Source organism: Oncorhynchus clarkii, chromosome 12 (genome assembly GCF_045791955.1).
Source record: "Oncorhynchus clarkii lewisi isolate Uvic-CL-2024 chromosome 12, UVic_Ocla_1.0, whole genome shotgun sequence".
Lineage (NCBI taxonomy): Eukaryota > Metazoa > Chordata > Actinopteri > Salmoniformes > Salmonidae > Oncorhynchus > Oncorhynchus clarkii.
The window spans coordinates 90560017-90583852 of NC_092158.1; the positions used below are offsets into that span (position 1 = coordinate 90560017).

The window sequence follows — 23836 nt, forward strand, 5'->3', positions numbered from 1 at the left end:
GGTTAATCTTCGTACAAAGGCGGGACTATCAAGGCGTTGAGAGCATGCGATTTATTTTTTCGGACACGACCAATGAGGCTTTCAGTCGGTTCCTGATTGGTCAGTTTCTGATTTGAAGGCGGGTATAACCGGAAGTAGAACGAAAGCCCCATTCTGGTTAGGTTACTCTACTGTCTGTCTATTTCACCACAATGGTATTGGCTGTTAAATCAATACCATTGATTGCTTTTGCCGTGAAAGCCTTACCCCTTTTCAACCACAATGGAGTCTAGAGAGATTTACTCCCCTACTACTAATTCTTACCTTTAAATTAAATCGGGTTATATTCAGCCTATATTTCCCGTTCATTGCCAACAGTGATTTATCATATTTGTGGCTCAATTGCGGCAAAAATTGCAGTTTCTAAAAGCATATATTTGTTCTTAGCTGGCTTCAATCAGGAAATTGTTTCAGGCTATGTAGCACTAATCTCATTTTGTCATTCAAACGCTGCATTTTTGTTTGGTAAAAAAAGACCAACCAAATTAAGGTAAGCGCTCTGTTTTTTGTCAATTTCCTCATGCAATAGGCCTACATTATTATCGCAGAAATGCAGTGATTGTATTCTGCCTAGTGTGTCATATACCGCAGTCTGTTAGTTATGCTATGCTAGCTAACGTTAGCCCCCATACAAATCTGGGTCAAATTAGAGCCGGCCTCTTTGCATGGTAGATTCCAGCATATTTTTGTAATGACCGCGAATAAAGATTGATATCCTGCAATGTTCAGACAATACTCCGGGCCGTAGGCTATTCCAAATCACTGAAAAAAGCATATTATGTGAACTTGTTGTTGGCTGTACTGTAGACACCACAGGTTTCCTCGTGCCTTTGTCTTACTAATGCATTGTTTTCAATTGAAATAGTATACAGAGCGTTTGCCTTTGGGGGATGCTCTTCACTCAAAAGGGGTCCCCCAAGTGTACAGAAATATTGTCTAGAATCTACCTAATTAGACAGAAAGACGAACACCTCATCACACTTGAACAGAAAGTATATAATTTGCCTAAAATGTTGGACTCATTTGGTTCAGAAATGAGTTATGAATTCGGGGACTAGCCCTGACTGGGACACAAACCTTGATCTAGAGACTGTCAAGTCAACACCTTATCCATTATGCAAAGAGGTCAGAATCTCTTGCTGAGGTTTGGTTAAGGTCTCTACATTACCACGTTCCTTCAGGAGAGTGTGACCCACGCTTCTCTATAACAAGTTCCTCTGGTGTACACCCCTCTCAGATGGCCTCACGGGTGCCATCCCACATCTGACACCAGTGTAGCCAATTGAGGGGGTAGCACCGACCAGGACTCAAATCTGGGTCCAGCTACTGTAAAGCCCAACACATGAATCATTACGGCAGGAGGTCCAAGTCTCTTTGAGGTCATTGGGTTAAGGTCTCTACAATGAACCATACAGTCAGGTGTAAATCTGACATGCACACACACAATTACACACACAGACATTTCTGAACTTATTTACAAGTAAGAAAACAGCTAGTACTTAAATCAGTTAACCCACTGTTCCTAGGCCGTCATTGAAAATAAGAATTTGTTCTTAACTGACTTGCCTAGTTAAAAAAAAATAATAATAATAGTAATTAATAAATGTACATGGATTCAACATTAAAAGCTACATTATGTAACTTTTTGGGCGACCCAACAATATATATAGAAATGGGAGTTATAGGTCTGTCATTCTCATTTAGTCTAAGTGGTACATCTGTTCCATGTGTGCTATTAAAGATGCAATATGCAGGAATCACTCTGCCACTTCCTGGTTGCTAAAATTCTAAATAGTTTCCCCAATTTCAGTGAATGTGACAAAACAAGCAGTCATTGTGTAGAGAACCATTGTACCGTCTAAACCGCTGTGAAATATATTTTCCATAAACAAAAGTATTGTATTTTCTATTACAAAAAATATTGTATTTTCAGCTGTTTTGAAGCTGGTGTAAGAAACCAAAAGAAGCAGAAACAAAACATAAGAACGGGACGCATAGTAATAGCTTACATAGAACAGATCTACCACGTAGACTTGCTTTCAATGAGAAGGACAGATCTATAACACACATTTCTATGTGAAGCTTTAATGGAAACACGTGTTTCTCTTTCTCCCGCTCTCTCTAGGCATGACTGAGTATAAGCTTGTTGTGGTGGGTGCTGGAGGTGTTGGGAAGAGTGCCTTAACTATCCAGCTCATCCAGAATCACTTTGTGGATGAATATGACCCCACCATCGAGGTGAGTTGCAGGTGTTTGTCTCTGTGTGACTCTTATTAAAGGGCAACTCCGCCACTTTTCCCCTTATATCTCCAGCACCAAACCAGTGTCTACATATATGAAAATGGCACATTGTTATGATCTGTAGTTAAAAAGTTTAAGAAGGGTTCCTCTAAAATGCTTCTGTGACATCACAGGGTAGAATTAAAAGTAAGAGAAACTGTGATTTTCAAAAACTGCAATGAGTTTCTAGCCAAAGGATGCTATTTCTTGCTCCCCACATCAACGTGAATGTCAGTGTTTGAAAATCATTTTTTGTCTTTACTTTTGATGTCATTTAAAAAAATTTTTTATTTTTTTTATGTAGAAATGAGCCGTTTCCACATATATGGACACTGGTTTGGTGATGGAAATAATGAATAGGAGGTTAGAAAGTTGTGGAGTTGCCATTTAATAGTCAGTTAATTCGATTGAAATCGTCTGCTTCAAAAGTAGCAAACCACTATATGGAGTCTATGTAGATTCTATTCTATAATATCTATCCACAGTCTCCTGATCATTAGGATAAGTGTTGCCGCTAGCTAAATGGTTAGAATGATTTACAGAGTGGTTCTGTAAGCTATGAGGGTGGCAAAGGGGAGGGGTTATTACTTTCCAAACATTGTTACCATCATGCTTTCCAATCCATTCAGATTCACACCAGTACCTATGGGTAGGTGGTAGGAGTCTATTAGAAATTGGCACCTGTTGTCTCTGGATAATGTTCATTTGGGCAGCGGTTCCCAAATCCAGTCCTCGAGTACGCCCAACAGTACATGTTTTTATTGTAGCCCCGGTGAAGCACACCTGATTCTAACTAGTCATCAGGCCCTCAATGAGTTGAATCAGGTCTGTTTGTCCAGGGCTACAAAAATGTGTTCAGATGTGGGTTTCTCCAGGACAGGAGTTGGGACCCACTGCATTAGAGCAACAGGAAAAAAATACAGTTTTGCAATGGAAAACAAAAATAAACATTTTCTCATTGGACAAGTCCAGGTAGTCCCTCCCTGTTTCTGCTTGTTTCCTTCCATTTGGTGCCGAATGAACACACCCCTATTTTAGGACTTGTACTAGGTTGAATATACCCAGGTTAGCAAAACCTAATAATTCCATGTGGAAGCTTCTGAAAATTAACAGATTCCCAGCGGTGTTGCTTAATAGCATCGCTGGTCCCATTGTTTTGAATTCCTCCTAATTTATGCTAAGAGTTCTAGGATATTAGAATCCTGTTCTTAAGCTTTATGTTCAATCTAGGACTCGTACAGGAAGCAGGTGGTGATTGACGGAGAGACGTGTCTGCTGGACATCCTGGACACAGCAGGTCAGGAGGAGTACAGCGCCATGAGGGACCAGTACATGAGGACAGGCGAAGGCTTCCTTTGTGTGTTCGCCATCAACAACATCAAGTCCTTTGAGGACGTTCACCTGTACAGGTACTGACTGACTGTCCGTCACAGTGTCTGCTGTCCGACACCTGGAGTGTATTCATTATTAGCAGACCGTAGTGAAACGTTTGGCCTGTTTGTGAAAAGTTTTGCAACGGAAACCGTTTACACTAGGAAGCAAACAGAAGGAAACTGGGAGGGACCTACTTGAATTTGTCCAATATAAACTCTAGTTTCCATTGCAAAATGGTTTCCGTTTGGAGTAAACTATTTCCGTTGCAAAATGCTTTCCGTTTGGAGTAAACTATTTCCGTTGCAAAATGTTCCGCCACAGACCAAAGGTTTTGCGACTACTGAATACAACGCTGTGGAGTCATTATCATGTTCCATTAGCATGCATTATTTTCCCTGTTGTCAGACTCCGTTAGGCATCACGCCCCAATTAAGGCCCAACTCTAAATGTGGAACAACAGCTAAACAGCGTTCCCACTACTTGGTTTGCTTTAAGTAGCTTGGTCACGAAAATCAGAAAAGCAATCAAAAAAATAGTTCACCTTTGATCTTTGGATGTTTTCACACGAGACTCCCAGTTACACAACAAATGTTCCTTTTGTTCCATAAAGATTATTTTTATACCCAAAATACAGATGTTTGTTTGTCGCGTTATGTTCAGAAATCCACAGGAAAGAGCGGTCACGACAACGCAGAGGTATATTCCAAATAGTATCCATAATGTCCACAGTAACATGTCAAGCGTTTTTTATAATCAATCCTCATGTTGTTTTTAAAATATATATTTGATAATATATCAACAGAGTGTGTAGGTTTTTCAATAACAGCGGGAGGAACAATGGCGGCTTTACTCAGTTGCGCAAAACTCACTCGGAGCCCCCACCTATCCACTCACGCAATGTGATCCTTCACGCTCATCTTTCAAAATAAAAGCCTGAAACTATGTCTAAAGACTGTTGACACCTTAGGGAAGCCATAGAAAGGGGAATCTGGTTGATATCCCTTTAAATGGAGGATAGGCATGCATAGGAACGGAGAGGTTTCAAAATAAGAGGCACTTCCTGATTGGATTTTCCTCAGGCTTTCGCCTGCTATATCAGTTCTGTTATACTCACAGACAATATTTTTACAGTTTTGGAAACTTTAGAGTTTTCCATCCTAATCTGATTCTAGTTTCTGGGGCTGAGAAATAGGTTGTTTCAAATGGTATGTTTTTTTTGCCAAAAACTAAAATACTGCCCCCTACACACAAAAGGTTAAAGCTGAGGGATGGGACTGGATATCTGTAGCCACTCAAATGTATAGATGGCTCTATGAATGCAAGGACTGACGGTCCATGAAGTCAACGTGATCATTTGAACCATGTGGGTTCCCGTCCGGCCGGGCGGACATGGAGGAACTGCGTTGTCACTGACAATGGAGACGAGGCTTTGGAATTGGAAGTATATTTAATGTTTTTTGTCATGTCCATTTGTTTGGCACATGACTCTACCTCTTGGTCCTATTCTTCCTTTCCACTTCTCCGTCCTTTTTTCTCCTCCTCAGAGAACAGATCAACAGGGTGAAGGACAGTGACAGTGTGCCTATGGTGCTGGTGGGGAACAAGAGTGACCTGGGGAGTCGGAGCGTGGAGAGCAGGCAAGCTCAGGAGCTGGCCCGCGGCTATGGTGTGCCCTTCGTGGAGACCTCTGCCAAAACCAGACAGGTGGGTTTTCCAGCCAGGGGAACGACACGGGGGAGCGACACGGGGGAGCAGTAGGAATGGACCAGCTACACTGGAAGCAGAACTTTTAGCAGCACGTGATCCACTTCATCACGTGTTCACAGGCGGGAATGTTGAAATAGAACCAGACGCTGAGCAGCGCCTCGCTCTCCTACTTCTTGTAGCAGGCCTGTTAGGCCTCAAACTGGACAAATCTAAACAAACTTTATTTGTCACATGCGCCGAATACAAGTGTAGACCTTACCGTGAAATGTTTACTTACAAGCCTTTAACCAACAGTGCAGTTCAAGAAAAGCTAAGAAAATATTTACCAAATAAACTAAAGTTAAATTTTTTTATACAAAGTAACACTATAACATAACAATAACGAGGCTATATAAAGGGGGTACCGGTACCGAGTCAGTGTGCGGGTGTACAGGTTAGAGGTCATTTGTACATGTAGGTAGTCCGGTGGCCATTTGATTAATTGTTCAGCAGTTTTATGGCTTGGGAGTAGAAGCTGTTAAGGTTTTGGTCCTAAACAGGGAGGGTCAGAGGAGATGTGTTGTCCTGACAGACTCCTGTGTCTTAACTGTTCTGTGTCTTAACTGTTGTGTGTATCATTTGAATAAACTCAACAGACTCACTAAAGGTATTGGGTAACATAACACATTTATACACAGCTGTCGTGTCAGTATTTGAGGGCACAAATGGGATAACTTTGATATTGGATACCTTCAGGTAGCACTCTTCTATTCTACTCGTTTGCTCTGTTGAGTCTACTGAAGGCGACCAAGCTGCATTCCATCACGCTTCATCTGAGTGTAAAGTTTCTGCTTTTTGCGTCTTTGTTTCAGGGCGTGGAGGAGGCGTTCTACTCTCTAGTCAGAGAGATCAGGAGGTATAAGGAAACCAACCGCAGCAACAAGAAGAGCAAGAAGAGCACTCAGAGACGTTGCACCATTCTATAACACCACACTGCACATAGCCCATAACCCCCCCCAACACACTGCAGTTCCTTTACCACATGGGAGACGTATTGACAGGGGATCTGGAATGGTGAACGCATCAAGTTCCACTTTCTGTCATTAGTGTCGTTACCGCAGTAACGGAAACTTCACTTCCTGTTGCTTCTCATTGGCTGCTCCATTAGAATTGTGACTTCAGTTTATGCACGTTGTTTTCTGACAATTGTAACAAGAAACTAGAAGTTGTAGCGTTGAAGAGGGGATTTATAGATTGGGTTTAAAGCCGCCATCTTCGGTTGGTTTAAATATGAACGTCACTTTACTGCCCCTAGTGGTAAATATCTGAAGAGTAATGAATTGATTAATTAATGGTGCAAGTCGCATAGCTACACATTCCAAATGATCATCTTGTTTATTTTTTCACCCTAAGGGGGAAAAAATAGATGTTTGGTCTTTGCCAACGTGTTCTGCATTGCAAGAAGCTAGCCTACACTGGCTTTTCTTGCATTCCAAGGTAGTTTTCTCTTCAGTATTTACACAAGTGGCTATCTCTGTTATTGTTTTTTAAACGATTCAGCAGGGTTGTAATAGAGAAGGTATTTTGGTCCTCACTAGCCTCACTCTCACTTTCTGTATTTAAAAAAAATCCAATCACAGAGTCGAAGGCCACAACTTACTATTGTGTCATTAGGCAGCGTTTACATGGGCAGCTCAATTGGGATTATTTTTTTTTTTTCAATTATTGGCAAAAGAGCTGATCTGATTGGTCAAAAGACCAGTTAGTGAGGAAAATATCAGAATTAGGCTGCCTGTGTGAACACGGCCTTATACTGTTGCCATTTCTATAGGATCATGTCCAATTATTTAGGCTAGCTGTTCAGTGTCCTAGCTTGAGGTCCATTAAAGGTAAAGTTGTGCACATGAACATGTCTATTGTGACTTCTGATCGCCAGATTCCATTTTGATGTCCGTCGTGTGGTATTATTTCAGATACAAATTCTGGATGTGTTCCAATGTCCATGCTAGCATACTCCTTAGTGCATGCCCAATAGTTTCGTGCTAAGTGGCATGGTGGTTTAGTGGTCAAGAATTTGAGCTGAATGATCTCAGAACTCAATCGGCCTTTGCAAATGAGTAATGTGTAATTTGCTAATATCTCTAGCTTTACATTCTTAATAGCGGAAGCCAGGGACTTTTCCCCAAGAGGTTGAAATAATAGAATGTGTCAGAAAACGTGATTCTCTTCTGTGGAGATCGAAACAGCGTTCATTCTATACCATGTATTTCAATCTGCAACATTTGAATTACTTCAGTCTACAGGTATCTGAAATGTTAGACAAGAGAATCGGAGGACAAAAACAGGTATTTACACACACACTGAAAGGTGTCAGACCAACACTTTGAGTGAAAACATGCTGTTTTATTGGTTGGAATTATGCTAAATGTGGTCATTGGACACTTTCTAGTCTCATCCCAAATGACTGATGTAATATGTGGGCTGAGGTGAACCCACAATGACCCTGGTGTTGCCAGCAGGATGTGCAGAGGAAGAATCCCCCTAAAGATTCAGTAGTTACTGAGTGTAACCTATAGGTGTCTATGGTAGCGTTACATTGCCCAGGCCGGTGCAACAGTACTATTGTTCTAATGGTGTTACTCAACTCTCCGGGAGTGTAGTCTCTCATGCCCTCGCCCCCCTGTTGCACGTATTTGTTATAGCCCAGCACTAACACACTTGACGCAACCTCTCGAGCTTGTTGATCGTTGCAGCAGTTGTGCTACTGTAGTCTTGGACTAAAGTAAACAATTGTGCAACCCTTAGGGTCCTCAAACTCAACTCTGGACCTCGAAGCCGGTTCTACTGCAATTTTTCATTGTTGCCCTCTAATCAGGGACTGATTTAGACCTGGGACACCAGGTGGGTCCAACTAATTCAGGTAGAACAGGAAACCAGCAGGCTCTGGGCCTCGTAGGGTAAGAGTTGAGTACCCCCTGCCCTAGGGGGACCTGTGACGGAGTTGAGCAACACTGCTAGATTACATTCCACTTTGAGAGACTAGACAGCATACCGCCAGTTACTGAGTTGTATCGCCAGTTACTGAGTTGTATCGCCAGTTACTGAGTTGTACCGCCAGTTACTGGGTTGTGCCGCCAGTTACTGGGTTGTGCCGCCAGTTACTGGGTTGTGCCGCCAGTTACTGGGTTGTGCCGCCAGTTACTGGGTTGTGCCGCCAGTTACTGGGTTGTGCCGCCAGTTACTGGGTTGGTGCCGCCAGTTACTGGGTTGGTGCCGCCAGTTACTGGGTTGGTGCCGCCAGTTACTGGGTTGGTGCCGCCAGTTACTGGGTTGGTGCCGCCAGTTACTGGGTTGGTGCCGCCAGTTACTGGGTTGGTGCCGCCAGTTACTGGGTTGGTGCCGCCAGTTACTGAGTTGGTGCCGCCAGTTACTGAGTTGGTACCGGCAGTTACTGAGTTGGTACCGGCAGTTACTGGGTTGTGCCGCCAGTTACTGGGTTGTGCCGCCAGTTACTGAGTTGGTACCGCCAGTTACTGGGTTGTACCACTCCTTCATACTCCTGGTCTAGTCACTTTAAGGTTGTTTCATAAATAAAGTGGCTTTTGGCTATTTGGACTTGTGTCTTTGTTTTTGGTGGAAACAAATTGAATAGAAAGACACTTATGGGCCCTCCTTTCTGTCAATCAGCTAGTATCAGCTACATTTATGCCTTTACTAGACTATGGGATGTTTTTTATATGAATGCTTCCGCTCAGTGTTTGAGATAAATTGACACCCTTTACCATGGTGCTTTGAGATTTATTTTAAACTGTAAAACCCTTACGCACCACTGTACTTTGTATACCAGGGTTGGCTGGCCTTCTCTAGTCACTCATAAGCTCAGTCACTGGTATACTTTTATTTACAAAGCCGTTTTGGGTTTACTACCTTTTTATTTGGGCATTTTTATTGTTCAGAAATGTGGTGGGAACTCTCTTTGTTCGCAGGACTTTATCCTGCTAACTGTTCCAAATGTCCGAAATGAATTTGGTAAAATGGCTTTTATGTACTCTGCGCAATCGTCTTGGAACGCCTTACAAAATACTTTTAAACTGGAATAACTTCCCATTGGTGTTTTTAAATCACTGATGAAGAATTTTGACTGACAGGTCAGGGAATCATTGTTTTTAATTTGCTGTTTTATGATTTTGATATAATCTTGTGGATTCTTTGGTTTTTACAAGATGACTTGTAGTTTTGCATGTTGTCTGTCTGTAATTGTGTAATGACTTGGTGCTGTCGATCTTGTCCAGGACGCTCTTGAAAAATATATTTCAAATCTCAATGAGCCCTTCCTGGATAAATCAAATATATCAGTGAGCAGGATCAAATGGAGGGAGACCGCACTCTAGTGGCACAATGGCTCTGCTTCTCTAGACGGAGTATCTGAGCGGAGCAAGGAGCGAGATTCCCGACATCTGGAGCGTCTGCCTTCTCGCCCGCTTCAATAACACTCCCAAGTTGCGCTCAGTACATGCTGAGCCCAGCATGCATTTGTAGTCTACTTGTGTGCTGCTATATCCCTTTGCTTTAGTAACTGTCATGGAGTTCACTAAATATTTTCATAAAGAAACTGATTAAACGCTAAAGCAAGGTGACTTACAAAAATGAGGATCAAAAGCAAGAGAGTGCTGTGACTTAGAATTAAATACAAATTAAACAAATGACTTAATGCCCTTAAAGTATGATGGTGTACTTACTACGTGCACATGCTTAAAGAAAGGAACGAGTTGGGTAGATAACTGTTATTGTAGCAAAATATTTAAACTAAAATTCAGATCCCTTAAACGTTTAGTTCGTTTTTGTTCTATTTATACAATAGCCCTGGCATATTCCCACGTTCAATTAGCTTTCCGTTTTGAATGGGTTATTTTGCCTAAAAACCTTTAGGCGTACCTAATAGAAAAACAAATATACAACTCTAAATTTGATCATTTAAAAATTATACCCTTTTTAATAATTTTCAAACGGTTATATGGGGTTCACTTCTAACCCTATTTATGTTGAGGTCGCAGGCATAGGGTCTTCTTCAGCCAGACCGTCTTCTTCAGCCAACAGTGTTTCTGACATTCTGAAAGGAGAGAGGGAACCAGATGTCACTTAAAACTTGGGGAACGTGCATACTTCGGGAGAAAGGAAATATTATTGTGACTAACCCGTAAATCATCAAAGTTATTTTCAAGGGAGAAACTTACAGCCAGAGTGTCATACTCAGGAGACATTGTCCTTTTATTCAGAGTCATGTACGTGTCATCAGACTGCGCCTTGTGTGTCGGTTTACCACAAGGTACCATCTGTGCCTCCCCGATAAAGTTCATTCCTCTTGGGGCTTTCCTGGAGAGAGTGACAGATGACATGTAGGAGTCCCAGGTCAACAGGCCATAACGCTGTAATGTAGTAGTCTCAGGACAACAGGCCATAACACTGTAGAGTAAAGGTCATGTAGTAGTCTCAGGACAACAGACCATAACACTGTAGAGTAAAGGTCATGTAGTAGTCTCAGGACAACAGGCCATAACACTGTAGAGTAAAGGTCATGTAGTAGTCTCAGGACAACAGGCCATAACACTGTAGAGTAAAGGTCATGTAGTAGTCTCAGGACAACAGACCATAATGCTGTAGAGTAAAGATCATGTAGTAGTCTCAGGACAACAGACCATAACGCTGTAGAGTAAAGGTCATGTAGTAGTCTCAGGACAACAGACCATAACACTGTAGAGTAAAGGTCATGTAGTAGTCTCAGGACAACAGACCATAACACTGTAGAGTAAAGGTCATGTAGTAGTCTCAGGACAACAGGCCATAACACTGTAGAGTAAAGGTCATGTAGTAGTCTCAGGACAACAGACCATAATGCTGTAGTCTCAGGACAACAGACCATAACACTAGAGTAAAGGTCATGTAGTAGTCTCAGGACAACAGACCATAACACTGTAGAGTAAAGACACACTTATTTTTTTATATGCCATAATTTCTTAACTGGATTCTAAATACTTTGCCTCTTAGAAGCACAATAAGCTGTTCAATGAAATGCTATGTCTTTAAAACATAGGTGTCCTAATGGCAGGGTTGGGATCAATTCCATTCAAGTCATTTCAGGAAGTAAACTGAAATTTCAATACTTTTCAATTAGGAACATTTGAAATTGGATTTTGGTTTACTTTCTGAATTGACTGGAATTTAAGTGGAATTGACCCCAACCCTGGTATCTTAATGGACTCACCTCTTCTTCAATGTGCCATAGAGGATGACTAGCAGAGCTCCAGCTGCCAACACAGCCACCACCCCCACAACGGGAGCCCAGGGAAACACTGGTTTACCTGGGAGAGGATGAATTACCAGATAAAGACACATCATGACTCACATCAGAACATTTATCCTACAACCCTGGTGAAGGTGACCACCTACAGAAGTTGACTAGTTGAGACCGGCCCACTAGGCCAAATATAAACCAGCATATCTGACAATTAATCATTATCATGTAGAATGGCCCAATAGGAAAAATATTAACCAGCCCATCTGACGTTTGCCCGACCTACAGTATGGCCGGTCTATTCTGCCTTAAGTAAATGGATGTCTTACCTGCTACACTGAGATGCACAGGTGCAGAGTCAAGTGGTCCGTATTGATTCTCAGCCTTACAGAAGTACTGCCCGCTGTCCTCATTGCTCATTTTAAGGATGACGTAACTCTGCCCTGATCCTTTTTCTGAGAACCCCGTCCGTTCTTCATTCTTCTTGTACCAGGTGTATTTGTCCACTGGTGGGTTGGCATCACTGCTGCAGGTCAGAGTCACTGATCTGCCCTCCACTATTTCACCAGAGGGACTGACTGTGACTGACACTGAGGTGTTCTTTGGGAAGTCTGGAGGAGAAAATGAAGACAGTTTGTGACATCTAGATTAACACCCACAGCTCATGTTGTGGTGACATTGAGCTGTTTATGGCATGTTATTTAGCACATGCTGACTGGGGTCCTTCCACTCCAGAGGGGGTTACTACGAAGCAGGGTCAATGAGTTAGCCAGTTGCCTAAATATTCTAAAATAATGTTTTATTCATAGAAAACAAGCTTAAAATGACATGGTCTAATTGACTGAACAACCAAAAACACACATTGAAGTTCAGCTTTCTTAATGAATCAGGAAATCAATGGTTATTTCTGGTTGTTTATCAAAGTTAGCTGTAGTATACCCCTTCGTTGTTTTTCAAGCTAATGCTAAGATATAGGTCAGTAAACAAAGCCATATTTGGGTTGCTGACTCTCAGAACCAATAAATGATTTGCTAGTGACATAAACAGATGAAATTCATACATTTCTAATATCCTCTCTATACACTACTTACATCCCACTACAAGGATCACTGCCGGACCAGGGGAATCCTCTCTGCCGCTCACCGCACAGGAGTAGCTGCCTGCATCTTCCCTGCCTACCGGGTCTAGTTCCAGGTAGTTGGCCATAACCTTGACCTTGTTGGTGTAGTTCAAAGGCTGTTTGTTCCTGTACCAGGTGTAGGTGGGATTTTCACTCAAGAAGCAGGAGCCACAGGTAAGGTCTGCCCACTCGCCGTCCAAAGCTAGGTCAGGGGTCAAATCAACATGGAGCCCTGGGTAAAGTGGGGGTCATTTTAATTCGAGTTTTGATTTGATTTCAAACAAAATAGCTTTATTAGATCAAGTCAAACCCAGGAAAAGAACAGACAGTAACATAAAGAATAATACATTCTTCTCCCAAAGCTTCTACAAGATTCTCCTATGTTATTGTTTCTTAAAATGACAGATGAAGCCAATGTTTTTTTCAATGTGAATCCGCTGACGGATGATGGACAGAGGAGATGATTGTCCGTCTAAAAGATGCATCTGCTTTTCAAAAAGAATAGAGGACCAAGTCACTCTTTATATAATTAATTAACATGCCTTTATTAGTATGGCATGTTCAATGGAAACAGAGTTGACAAACTCTTACGCGTTTCGGCTGCATGGCCTTCGTCAGGGGGGGACAAAGAAGTGATAATACAATGTCCTCTTTTGAACAGCTTTTTCCCCTAAAAAATAAGCTGTTCAAAAGAGGACATTGTTTTATCGTTTCTTTCCCTGATGAAGTCGATGCAGCTGAAACGCGTTGGACTTTTTAAACTGTGTTTTATATGAAGAGGGCCTTGGTCCTTCTTTCTTTTTGATGACCAATTTACCCCTTTTACCATAGAGCACCTTCAGTCTACCAACATCTACTACTGTGTACCTTAGCAGCGCTTCCCTTCCTTTTCTACGTACAGGCTTTTGTCTGCCTTTGTGAAGACTTTGTGCATATGCAACTCGTCCAAAAATTGCTGAGTTGAACATTGGCGGACAACGATTTTATCCATATTCATGTGGATGAATTCATGCCGTGGCCTTACCTGTGACATTTAACCTGACTCCTGGATTCCCCATCCATCCCCCAGGATTGACGTCAGTCCCAAACAGGAAGCTGTAGGTTCCTGAATCGCTCTCTCTCAGGTCTGTGATTCTCAGTGTACATAGTTGGTTACTGTCCCCTAGATACTCCACACGGCCTTTGTACTCAGGGTTCAAATTCAGATCCAGAGACTCAGCACCAGGCACTTGACCTTTGAACCAGAAAGCTGTTGTGACTTTGTGACCCTTGGGAAATGTGTAAGAGCAGGGCATGGTCACAGAAGAGCCCTCTAAGGAGCAGACTCTCCTTGGGGTGTAAGTCACACTCCCGTTGTCCTGACCCAGACACCCTGAAACATAGGTCACACATCAGGACGCTGAATCGTAATTCCATCATTAATTAATTGATACTGAAGATGGTCACACTCTATATACTATGAGAAGTCAACCTCTTGTGGTGAATGTGTTTTTTACTGACAAACTAAAGGAGAAGTTCCAAGAAGTAAGAAGTACATTTGTGTTGTTGAAATCTATTCTAGGAGAGTTCCAAGTGTTAGAGAAAAAAACACCAAAAGAGAAGTACTGTGAGGTTTAGTTGTCAACTGGAAACTGTACGCACTATTTTCCCTGTATGACTGTATACTGCTATATGCTCAACAACGTCATAAATCCAGGATAATTCCTTTTCAGGAGGTAAACAAACAAATACAACTAAAATCATATTTAATCTCATTCAGTTTACCTGTAGTCATGAGCAGGATGATTACCAGGTTGGAGTACCAGGTAACCAGGTTACCAGGTTGGAGTACCAGGTAACCAGGTAACCAGGTTACCAGGTTGGAGTACCAGGTAACCAGGTTACCAAGTTGGAGAGATCCAGCACCCTGCAGAGAAACAAGATGAAAAAGAAGAGGATTTCAAAAGCATCATTATCATCATCATGACAGAACATACTTCATGTACAGTATACTAACCAGCCAACATCATCATCATCATGACAGAACATACTTCATGTACAGTATACTAACCAGTCAACATCATGACAGAACATACTTCATGTACAGTATACTAACCAGTCAACATCATTATCATGGCAGAACATACTTCATGTACAGTATACTAACCAGTCAACATCATGACAGAACATACTTCATGTACAGTATACTAACCAGTCAACATCATGACAGAACATACTTCATGTACAGTATACTAACCAGTCAACATCATCATGACAGAACATACTTCATGTACAGTATACTAACCAGTCAACATCATGACAGAACATACCTCATGTACAGTATACTAACCAGTCAACATCATGACAGAACATACTTCATGTACAGTATACTAACCAGTCAACATCATGACAGAACATACTTCATGTACAGTATACTAACCAGTCAACATCATGACAGAACATACTTCATGTACAGTATACTAACCAGTCAACATCATGACAGAACATACTACATGTACAGTATACTAACCAGTCAACATCATGGCAGAACATACTTCATGTACAGTATACTAACCAGTCAACATCATGACAGAACATACTTCATGTACAGTATACTAACCAGTCAACATCATGACAGAACATACTTCATGTACAGTATACTAACCAGTCAACATCATCATCATGACAGAACATACTTCATGTACAGTATACTAACCAGTCAACATCATCATCATCATGACAGAACATACTTCATGTACAGTATACTAACCAGTCAACATCATGACAGAACATACTTCATGTACAGTATACTAACCAGTCAACATCATCATCATCATGACAGAACATACTTCATGTACAGTATACTAACCATTCAACATCATCATGACAGAACATACTTCATGTACAGTATACTAACCAGTCAACATCATGGCAGAACATACTTCATGTACAGTATACTAACCAGTCAACATCATCATCATGACAGAACATACTTCATGTACAGTATACTAACCAGTCAACATCATCATGACAGAACATACTTCATGTACAGTATACTAACCAGTCAACATCATGACAGAACATACTTCATGTACAGTATACTAACCAGTCAACATCATGACAGAACATACCTCATGTACAGTATACTAACCAGTCAACATCATCATCATGACAGAACATACTTCATGTACAGTATACTAACCAGTCAACATCATGACAGAACACACTTCATGTACAGTATACTAACCAGTCAACATCATGACAGAACATACTTCATGTACAGTATACTAACCAGTCAACATCATCATCATGACAGAACATACTTCATGTACAGTATACTAACCAGTCAACATCATGACAGAACATACTTCATGTACAGTATACTAACCAGTCAACATCATCATCATCATGACAGAACATACTTCATGTACAGTATACTAACCAGTCAACATCATGACAGAACATACTTCATGTACAGTATACTAACCAGTCAACATCATCATCATGACAGAACATACTTCATGTACAGTATACTAACCAGTCAACATCATGACAGAACATACTTCATGTACAGTATACTAACCAGTCAACATCATCATGACAGAACATACTTCATGTACAGTATACTAACCAGTCAACATCATGACAGAACATACTTCATGTACAGTATACTAACCAGTCAACATCATGACAGAACATACTTCATGTACAGTATACTAACCAGTCAACATCATCATGACAGAACATACTTCATGTACAGTATACTAACCAGTCAACATCATGACAGAACATACTTCATGTACAGTATACTAACCAGTCAACATCATGACAGAACATACTTCATGTACAGTATACTAACCAGTCAACATCATCATCATGACAGAACATACTTCATGTACAGTATACTAACCAGTCAACATCATGACAGAACATACTTCATGTACAGTATACTAACCAGTCAACATCATGACAGAACATACTTCATGTACAGTATACTAACCAGTCAACATCATCATCATGACAGAACATACTTCATGTACAGTATACTAACCAGTCAACATCATGACAGAACATACTTCATGTACAGTATACTAACCAGTCAACATCATGACAGAACATACTTCATGTACAGTATACTAACCAGTCAACATCATCATGACAGAACATACTTCATGTACAGTATACTAACCAGTCAACATCATCATCATGACAGAACATACTTCATGTACAGTATACTAACCAGTCAACATCATGACAGAACATACTTCATGTACAGTATACTAACCAGTCAACATCATGACAGAACATACTTCATGTGCAGTATACTAACCAGTCAACATCATGATAGAACATACTTCATGTACAGTATACTAACCAGTCAACATCATGGCAGAACATACTTCATGTACAGTATACTAACCAGTCAACATCATCATCATGACAGAACATACTTCATGTACAGTATACTAACCAGTCAACATCATCATGACAGAACATACTTCATGTACAGTATACTAACCAGTCAACATCATGACAGAACATACTTCATGTACAGTATACTAACCAGTCAACATCATGACAGAACATACCTCATGTACAGTATACTAACCAGTCAACATCATCATCATGACAGAACATACTTCATGTACAGTATACTAACCAGTCAACATCATGACAGAACATACTTCATGTACAGTATACTAACCAGTCAACATCATGACAGAACATACTTCATGTACAGTATACTAACCAGTCAACATCATGACAGAACATACTTCATGTACAGTATACTAACCAGTCAACATCATCATGACAGAACATACTTCATGTACAGTATACTAACCAGTCAACATCATGACAGAACATACTTCATGTACAGTATACTAACCAGTCAACATCATGACAGAACATACTTCATGTACAGTATACTAACCAGTCAACATCATCATCATGACAGAACATACTTCATGTACAGTATACTAACCAGTCAACATCATGACAGAACATACTTCATGTACAGTATACTAACCAGTCAACATCATGACAGAACATACTTCATGTACAGTATACTAACCAGTCAACATCATCATGACAGAACATACTTCATGTACAGTATACTAACCAGTCAACATCATCATCATGACAGAACATACTTCATGTACAGTATACTCAATGCAAAATAATAAGAGAATAAATACTATGATATGAAAAGTATGAGATGACACACAAGGCCTGATAAGAGGGACACCTGTTCAGATGTACAACATACATAATACTAAATGGCTAATTAAACCTGGTTTTAACAAATCACTCTATTCTAATACTACAGCTATATTTTTCTCGATAGTGGAGTCTTCACATCCAGACCACCACAAGGGACTATCAAATACCCTTCATGGTGATTCAGATCCTCCTACTGTGTGTGTATTTATACTACTGTGTGTGTATTTATACTACTGTGTGTGTATTTATACTACTGTGTGTGTATTTATACTACTGTGTGTGTATTTATACTACTGTGTGAGATCTCTAACCAAATCCTTCCAATGTATGTATTTATTTTAGTAACTGCCAATGAACTAGTTGAACTTGAACAAATAAAAACATTATATAGAAGCACTCTTACCATGTTAAACAGGAGTCCAGTAACAGAGACTCTTACCATGTTGAAACAGGTGTCCAGTAACAGAGACTCTTACCATGTTAAACAGGAGTCCAGTAACAGAGACTCTTACCATGTTAAACAGGAGTCCAGTAACAGAGACTCTTACCATGTTAAACAGGAGTCCAGTAACAGAGACTCTTACCATGTTAAACAGGAGTCCAGTAACAGAGACTCTTACCATGTTAAACAGGAGTCCAGTAACAGAGACTCTTACCATGTTAAACAGGAGTCCAGTAACAGAGACTCTTACCATGTTAAACAGGAGTCCAGTAACAGAGACTCTTACCATGTTAAACAGGAGTCCAGTAACAGAGACTCTTACCATGTTAAACAGGAGTCCAGTAACAGAGACTCTTACCATGTTAAACAGGAGTCCAGTAACAGAGACTCTTACCATGTTAAACAGGAGTCCAGTAACAGAGACTCTTACCATGTTAAACAGGAGTCCAGTAACAGAGACTCTTACCATGTTAAACAGGAGTCCAGTAACAGAGACTCTTACCATGTTAAACAGGAGTCCAGTAACAGAGACTCTTACCATGTTAAACAGGAGTCCAGTAACAGAGACTCTTACCATGTTAAACAGAAGTCCAGTAACAGAGACTCTTACCATGTTAAACAGGTGTCCAGTAACAGAGACTCTTACCATGTTAAACAGGAGTCCAGTAACAGAGACTCTTACCATGTTAAACAGGAGTCCAGTAACAGACTCTTACCATGTTAAACAGGAGTCCAGTAACAGAGACTCTTACCATGTTGAACAGGAGTCCAGTAACAGACTCTTACCATGTTGAACAGGAGTCCAGTAACAGACTCTTACCATGTTGAACAGGAGTCCAGTAACAGAGACTCTTACCATGTTAAAACAGGAGTCCAGTAACAGAGACTCTTACCATGTTAAACAGGAGTCCAGTAACAGAGACTCTTACCATGTTGAAACAGGAGTCCAGTAACAGAGACTCTTACCATGTTGAAACAGGAGTCCAGTAACAGAGACTCTTACCATGTTAAACAGGAGTCCAGTAACAGAGACTCTTACCATGTTAAACAGGAGTCCAGTAACAGAGACTCTTACCATGTTAAACAGGAGTCCAGTAACAGAGACTCTTACCATGTTAAACAGGAGTCCAGTAACAGAGACTCTTACCATGTTGAAACAGGAGTCCAGTAACAGAGACTCTTACCATGTTAAACAGGAGTCCAGTAACAGAGACTCTTACCATGTTGAAACAGGAGTCCAGTAACAGAGACTCTTACCATGTTGAAACAGGAGTCCAGTAACAGACTCTTACCATGTTGAAACAGGAGTCCAGTAACAGAGACTCTTACCATGTTGAAACAGGTGTCCAGTAACAGAGACTCTTACCATGTTGAAACAGGAGTCCAGTAACAGAGACTCTTACCATGTTGAAACAGGTGTCCAGTAACAGAGACTCTTACCATGTTAAACAGGAGTCCAGTAACAGAGACTCTTACCATGTTGAAACAGGTGTCCAGTAACAGAGACTCTTACCATGTTAAAACAGGAGTCCAGTAACAGAGACTCTTAAGATGTTGAAACAGGAGTCCAGTAACAGAGACTCTTACCATGTTGAAACAGGAGTCCAGTAACAGAGACTCTTACCATGTTAAACAGGAATCCAGTAACAGAGACTCTTACCATGTTAAACAGGAGTCCAGTAACAGAGACTCTTACCATGTTAAACAGGAGTCCAGTAACAGAGACTCTTACCATGTTAAACAGGAGTCCAGTAACAGAGACTCTTACCATGTTGAAACAGGAGTCCAGTAACAGAGACTCTTACCATGTTAAACAGGAGTCCAGTAACAGAGACTCTTACCATGTTAAACAGGAGTCCAGTAACAGAGACTCTTACCATGTTGAAACAGGAGTCCAGTAACATAGACTCTTACCATGTTAAACAGGAGTCCAGTAACAGAGACTCTAACCATGTTAAACAGGAGTCCAGTAACAGAGACTCTTATCATGTTAAACAGGAGTCCAGTAACAGAGACTCTTACCATGTTAAACAGGAGTCCAGTAACAGAGACTCTTACCATGTTAAACAGGAGTCCAGTAACAGAGACTCTTACCATGTTAAACAGGAGTCTAGTAACATAGATTCTTACCATGTTAAACAGGAGTCCAGTAACAGAGACTCTTACCATGTTAAACAGGAGTCCAGTAACAGAGACTCTTACCATGTTAAACAGGAGTCTAGTAACAGAGACTCTTACCATGTTAAACAGGAGTCCAGTAACAGAGACTCTTACCATGTTAAACAGGAGTCCAGTAACAGAGACTCTTACCATGTTAAACAGGAGTCTAGTAACAGAGACTCTTACCATGTTAAACAGGAGTCCAGTAACAGAGACTCTTACCATGTTAAACAGGAGTCCAGTAACAGAGACTCTTACCATGTTAAACAGGAGTCTAGTAACAGAGACTCTTACCATGTTAAACAGGAGTCTAGTAACAGAGACTCTTACCATGTTAAACAGGGGTCTAGTAACAGAGACTCTTACCATGTTAAACAGGGGTCTAGTGTTAGGAATATTATGATTAAATGACTGAACAAATCATTTTAAATGGAACTGTAACTAAGTAAACTTATACTCTGTTTTATTATATCTGATTAACAATATGAGTTCATAAGAAGGGATTGTGTGACACGGACAAGGAGTAATTAAAGTTAATGAACACCATTCCAACTAGGCAGAAAGGAATGAGTTGTGGATTAAGTAAGCAGATAAGATAGTTAACCTATGGTTGAACCGACAAAACTGAGCTCTGGTGTGTTTTAGTTAAGGCAGTGAGTGCATTCCTAGGTTTTCTGTTAATTAGAACTGTCAGCTAAGTGGTGATCGATAATGTTGAGGGGTCAAAAGTTATTTCAGTTGTGTTGTGTGTCCTGTGTATGTGCTAGTTGGTCAGAATGAACTCAGAATAAACCTTTAAAGTTCCCTTTGTCTCGGTCTGGAGGAGGAGATTAATTTTAGAAGCAATGAAATGACGTCATGTTATTGTATATAAACTGTTGCTCGTGGTAACGCGCTCCGAGAATAAATACTTTTATATTTTATTGATAAGACTGGTCTCCGTCTATTTTATGCAAACAAGAATCTTACAAATTCTCATAAAATAGATTAAGGGAATTCAATTAATGAAAACATATTAAATTAAATTACAGTAACACTAATAACAGACTCTTACCATGTTGAAACAGGAGTCCAGTAACAGAGATTCTTACCATGTTAAACAGGAGTCCAGTAACAGAGACCCTTACCATGTTAAACAGGAGTCCAGTAACAGAGACTCTTACCATGTTAAACAGGAGTCCAGTAACAGAGACTCTTACCATGATAAAAAGGAGTCCAGTAACAGAGCCTCTTACCATGTTAAACAGGAGTCCAGTAACAGAGACTCTTACCATGTTAAACAGGAGTCCAGTAACAGAGACTCTTACCATGTTAAACAGGAGTCCAGTAACAGAGATTCTTACCATGTTGAAACAGGAGTCCAGCCAGAGCTCTTTCTCACCGTCACTAGAAAATAAATGTAGACAGACACTGATGGAACTTCCTCTTCTCTTTTTGTCATAGTTTTTCCTTAGTATTTCACGCTGAATAATTACCAGGCCGAAACTATACCTTTAGGTGTGTGTGTGTGTGTGTGTGTGTGTGTGTGTGTGTTTTCTCCTATTTTTGTGGGTACCTAAAATCAATAAAACAAGTACAATTCTCCATCGTGGGGACATTTCCCTCGTCCCTTCCCTTAGAGGACAAAGGCTACTTTAAACTTAGGGGTTAGGGTTGGGGTTACAATTAAGGTTAGAGTTAGTGGCTTATTAGTGGGCAGTCTCATGATAACCCCACAGCACCTCACTAGACCTTATAGTGGTTTATTAGTAGACAGTCTCATGAAAACCCCACAGCACCTCACTAGACCTTATAGTGGTTTATTAGTAGACAGTCTCATGAAAACCCCACAGCACCTCACTAGACCTTATAGTGGTTTATTAGTAGACAGTCTCATGAAACCCCCACAGCACCTCACTAGACCTTATAGTGGTTTATTAGTAGACAGTCTCAACCGTATGAGTGAAAGGTGGATAAGACTTCTTCTTCATCTTATGCTCTAATAACGAAGCTGTTTTATTCTGACTCTGTCCTTACAGAACTCATACAGAGAGTTAAAGAGGAACATAAAGCCAGTCTGAAGAAGAAGTTTAGGTTTGTGTTTGAAGGCACTGCAGAGGAAGAAACTCCCCTCAACAGCATAAAAGTAAACCCAGTTATCAAAATTTACTGTGATAAATAACTACGAGAAACCGTGTCATGTCATGTGAAACCGTGTCACTGTCATGTGCATATTTTGTTAATCACCTATATAATTACTATTTTTTTGAATCACAGTTATTAATTAATTTAATCATAATTTTTTTAATTTATCCGTTATTTTACCAGGACAGTTGACTGAGAACACGTTCTCATTGTAACGGTCGTCGTATGAAGGAGAAGAGGAGGACCAATACGTAGCGTGGTAAGTGTCCATATTTAATAGAACAAACTGAACACGACAAAATACTAAAATAACAAACCGAAACAGTTCAGTGTGGAACACACAGACACAGGAAACAATCACCCACAACTCAAAAGTGAAACCAGGCTACCTAAGTATGGTTCTCAATCAGGGACAACGATTGACAGCTGCCTCTGATTGAGAACCATACCAGGCCAAACACAGAATCCCAAATTATAGAAAAAGGAACATAGACTGCCCACCCCAACTCAAGCCCTGACCATACTAAAACAAAGACAAGACAAAGGAACTAAGGTCAGAACGTGACGCTCGTTTACAGCAACGACCTGGGGAATAGTTACATGGGAGAGGAGGGGGATTAATGAGCCAATTGTAAATTGGGGATTACTAGGTGACCGTGATGGTTTGAGGGTCAGATTGGGAATTTAGCCAGGACACCGGGGTTAACACCCCTACTCTTACGATAAGTGCCATGGGATGTTAATGTGTTGATATTCTCCGTAGGCTCGACCTGTTGGTTGTTATAATGGAACGTAAAATAACTGTCTCAGGCGTGGCTATACCGAACCCCCTGCCCCGTGGCTATGTAAGGTCCATGACAGGGGTTTGGGCGCAGTAGCCCTTGAGCCCGACAGGAACGTGCAATCCTTCTCCAGTGACCTATATTCACAAGATTATAAACACAGGCCTATGACATTACTTCATTAGAAGTGTAGCCTACATAAAACACCGTGCCATTACGCACACATTCGGCTGCTGGCTGAGCTGTTACTCTCTAAAATATACTATACAAGGTGTTGGTATACGCAGGGGCCTGAGTATAACATTGCAGTGAATTCAAAGGTTACCATAACAGGG

The 23836-nt window shown here is 40.7% G+C and overlaps 1 protein-coding gene across 1 annotated transcript; it reads left to right on the forward strand.

Moving 5' to 3' along the window:
• The first annotated feature begins 233 nt into the window (after positions 1–233).
• LOC139421635 (GTPase KRas-like) lies at positions 234–7287 on the forward strand. Its single transcript, XM_071172703.1, has 5 exons — positions 234–529; positions 2165–2277; positions 3550–3728; positions 5238–5397; positions 6252–7287. Exons 2-5 carry the CDS (start codon positions 2167–2169, stop codon positions 6363–6365), a joined length of 564 nt encoding a protein of 187 aa, XP_071028804.1. The 5' UTR covers positions 234–529; positions 2165–2166; the 3' UTR covers positions 6366–7287.
• Positions 7288–23836: the final 16549 nt, after the last annotated feature.

Bases quoted from the DNA above. Each gene is read 5' to 3' on its own strand.
- LOC139421635 (XM_071172703.1), top strand. From the start codon at position 2,167: ATGACTGAGTATAAGCTTGTTGTGGTGGGTGCTGGAGGTGTTGGGAAG. The intron at 2,278-3,549 runs GTGAGTTGCAGG...TGTTCAATCTAG, and splicing joins AATATGACCCCACCATCGAG to GACTCGTACAGGAAGCAGGT. The intron at 3,729-5,237 runs GTACTGACTGAC...TCTCCTCCTCAG, and splicing joins GAGGACGTTCACCTGTACAG to AGAACAGATCAACAGGGTGA.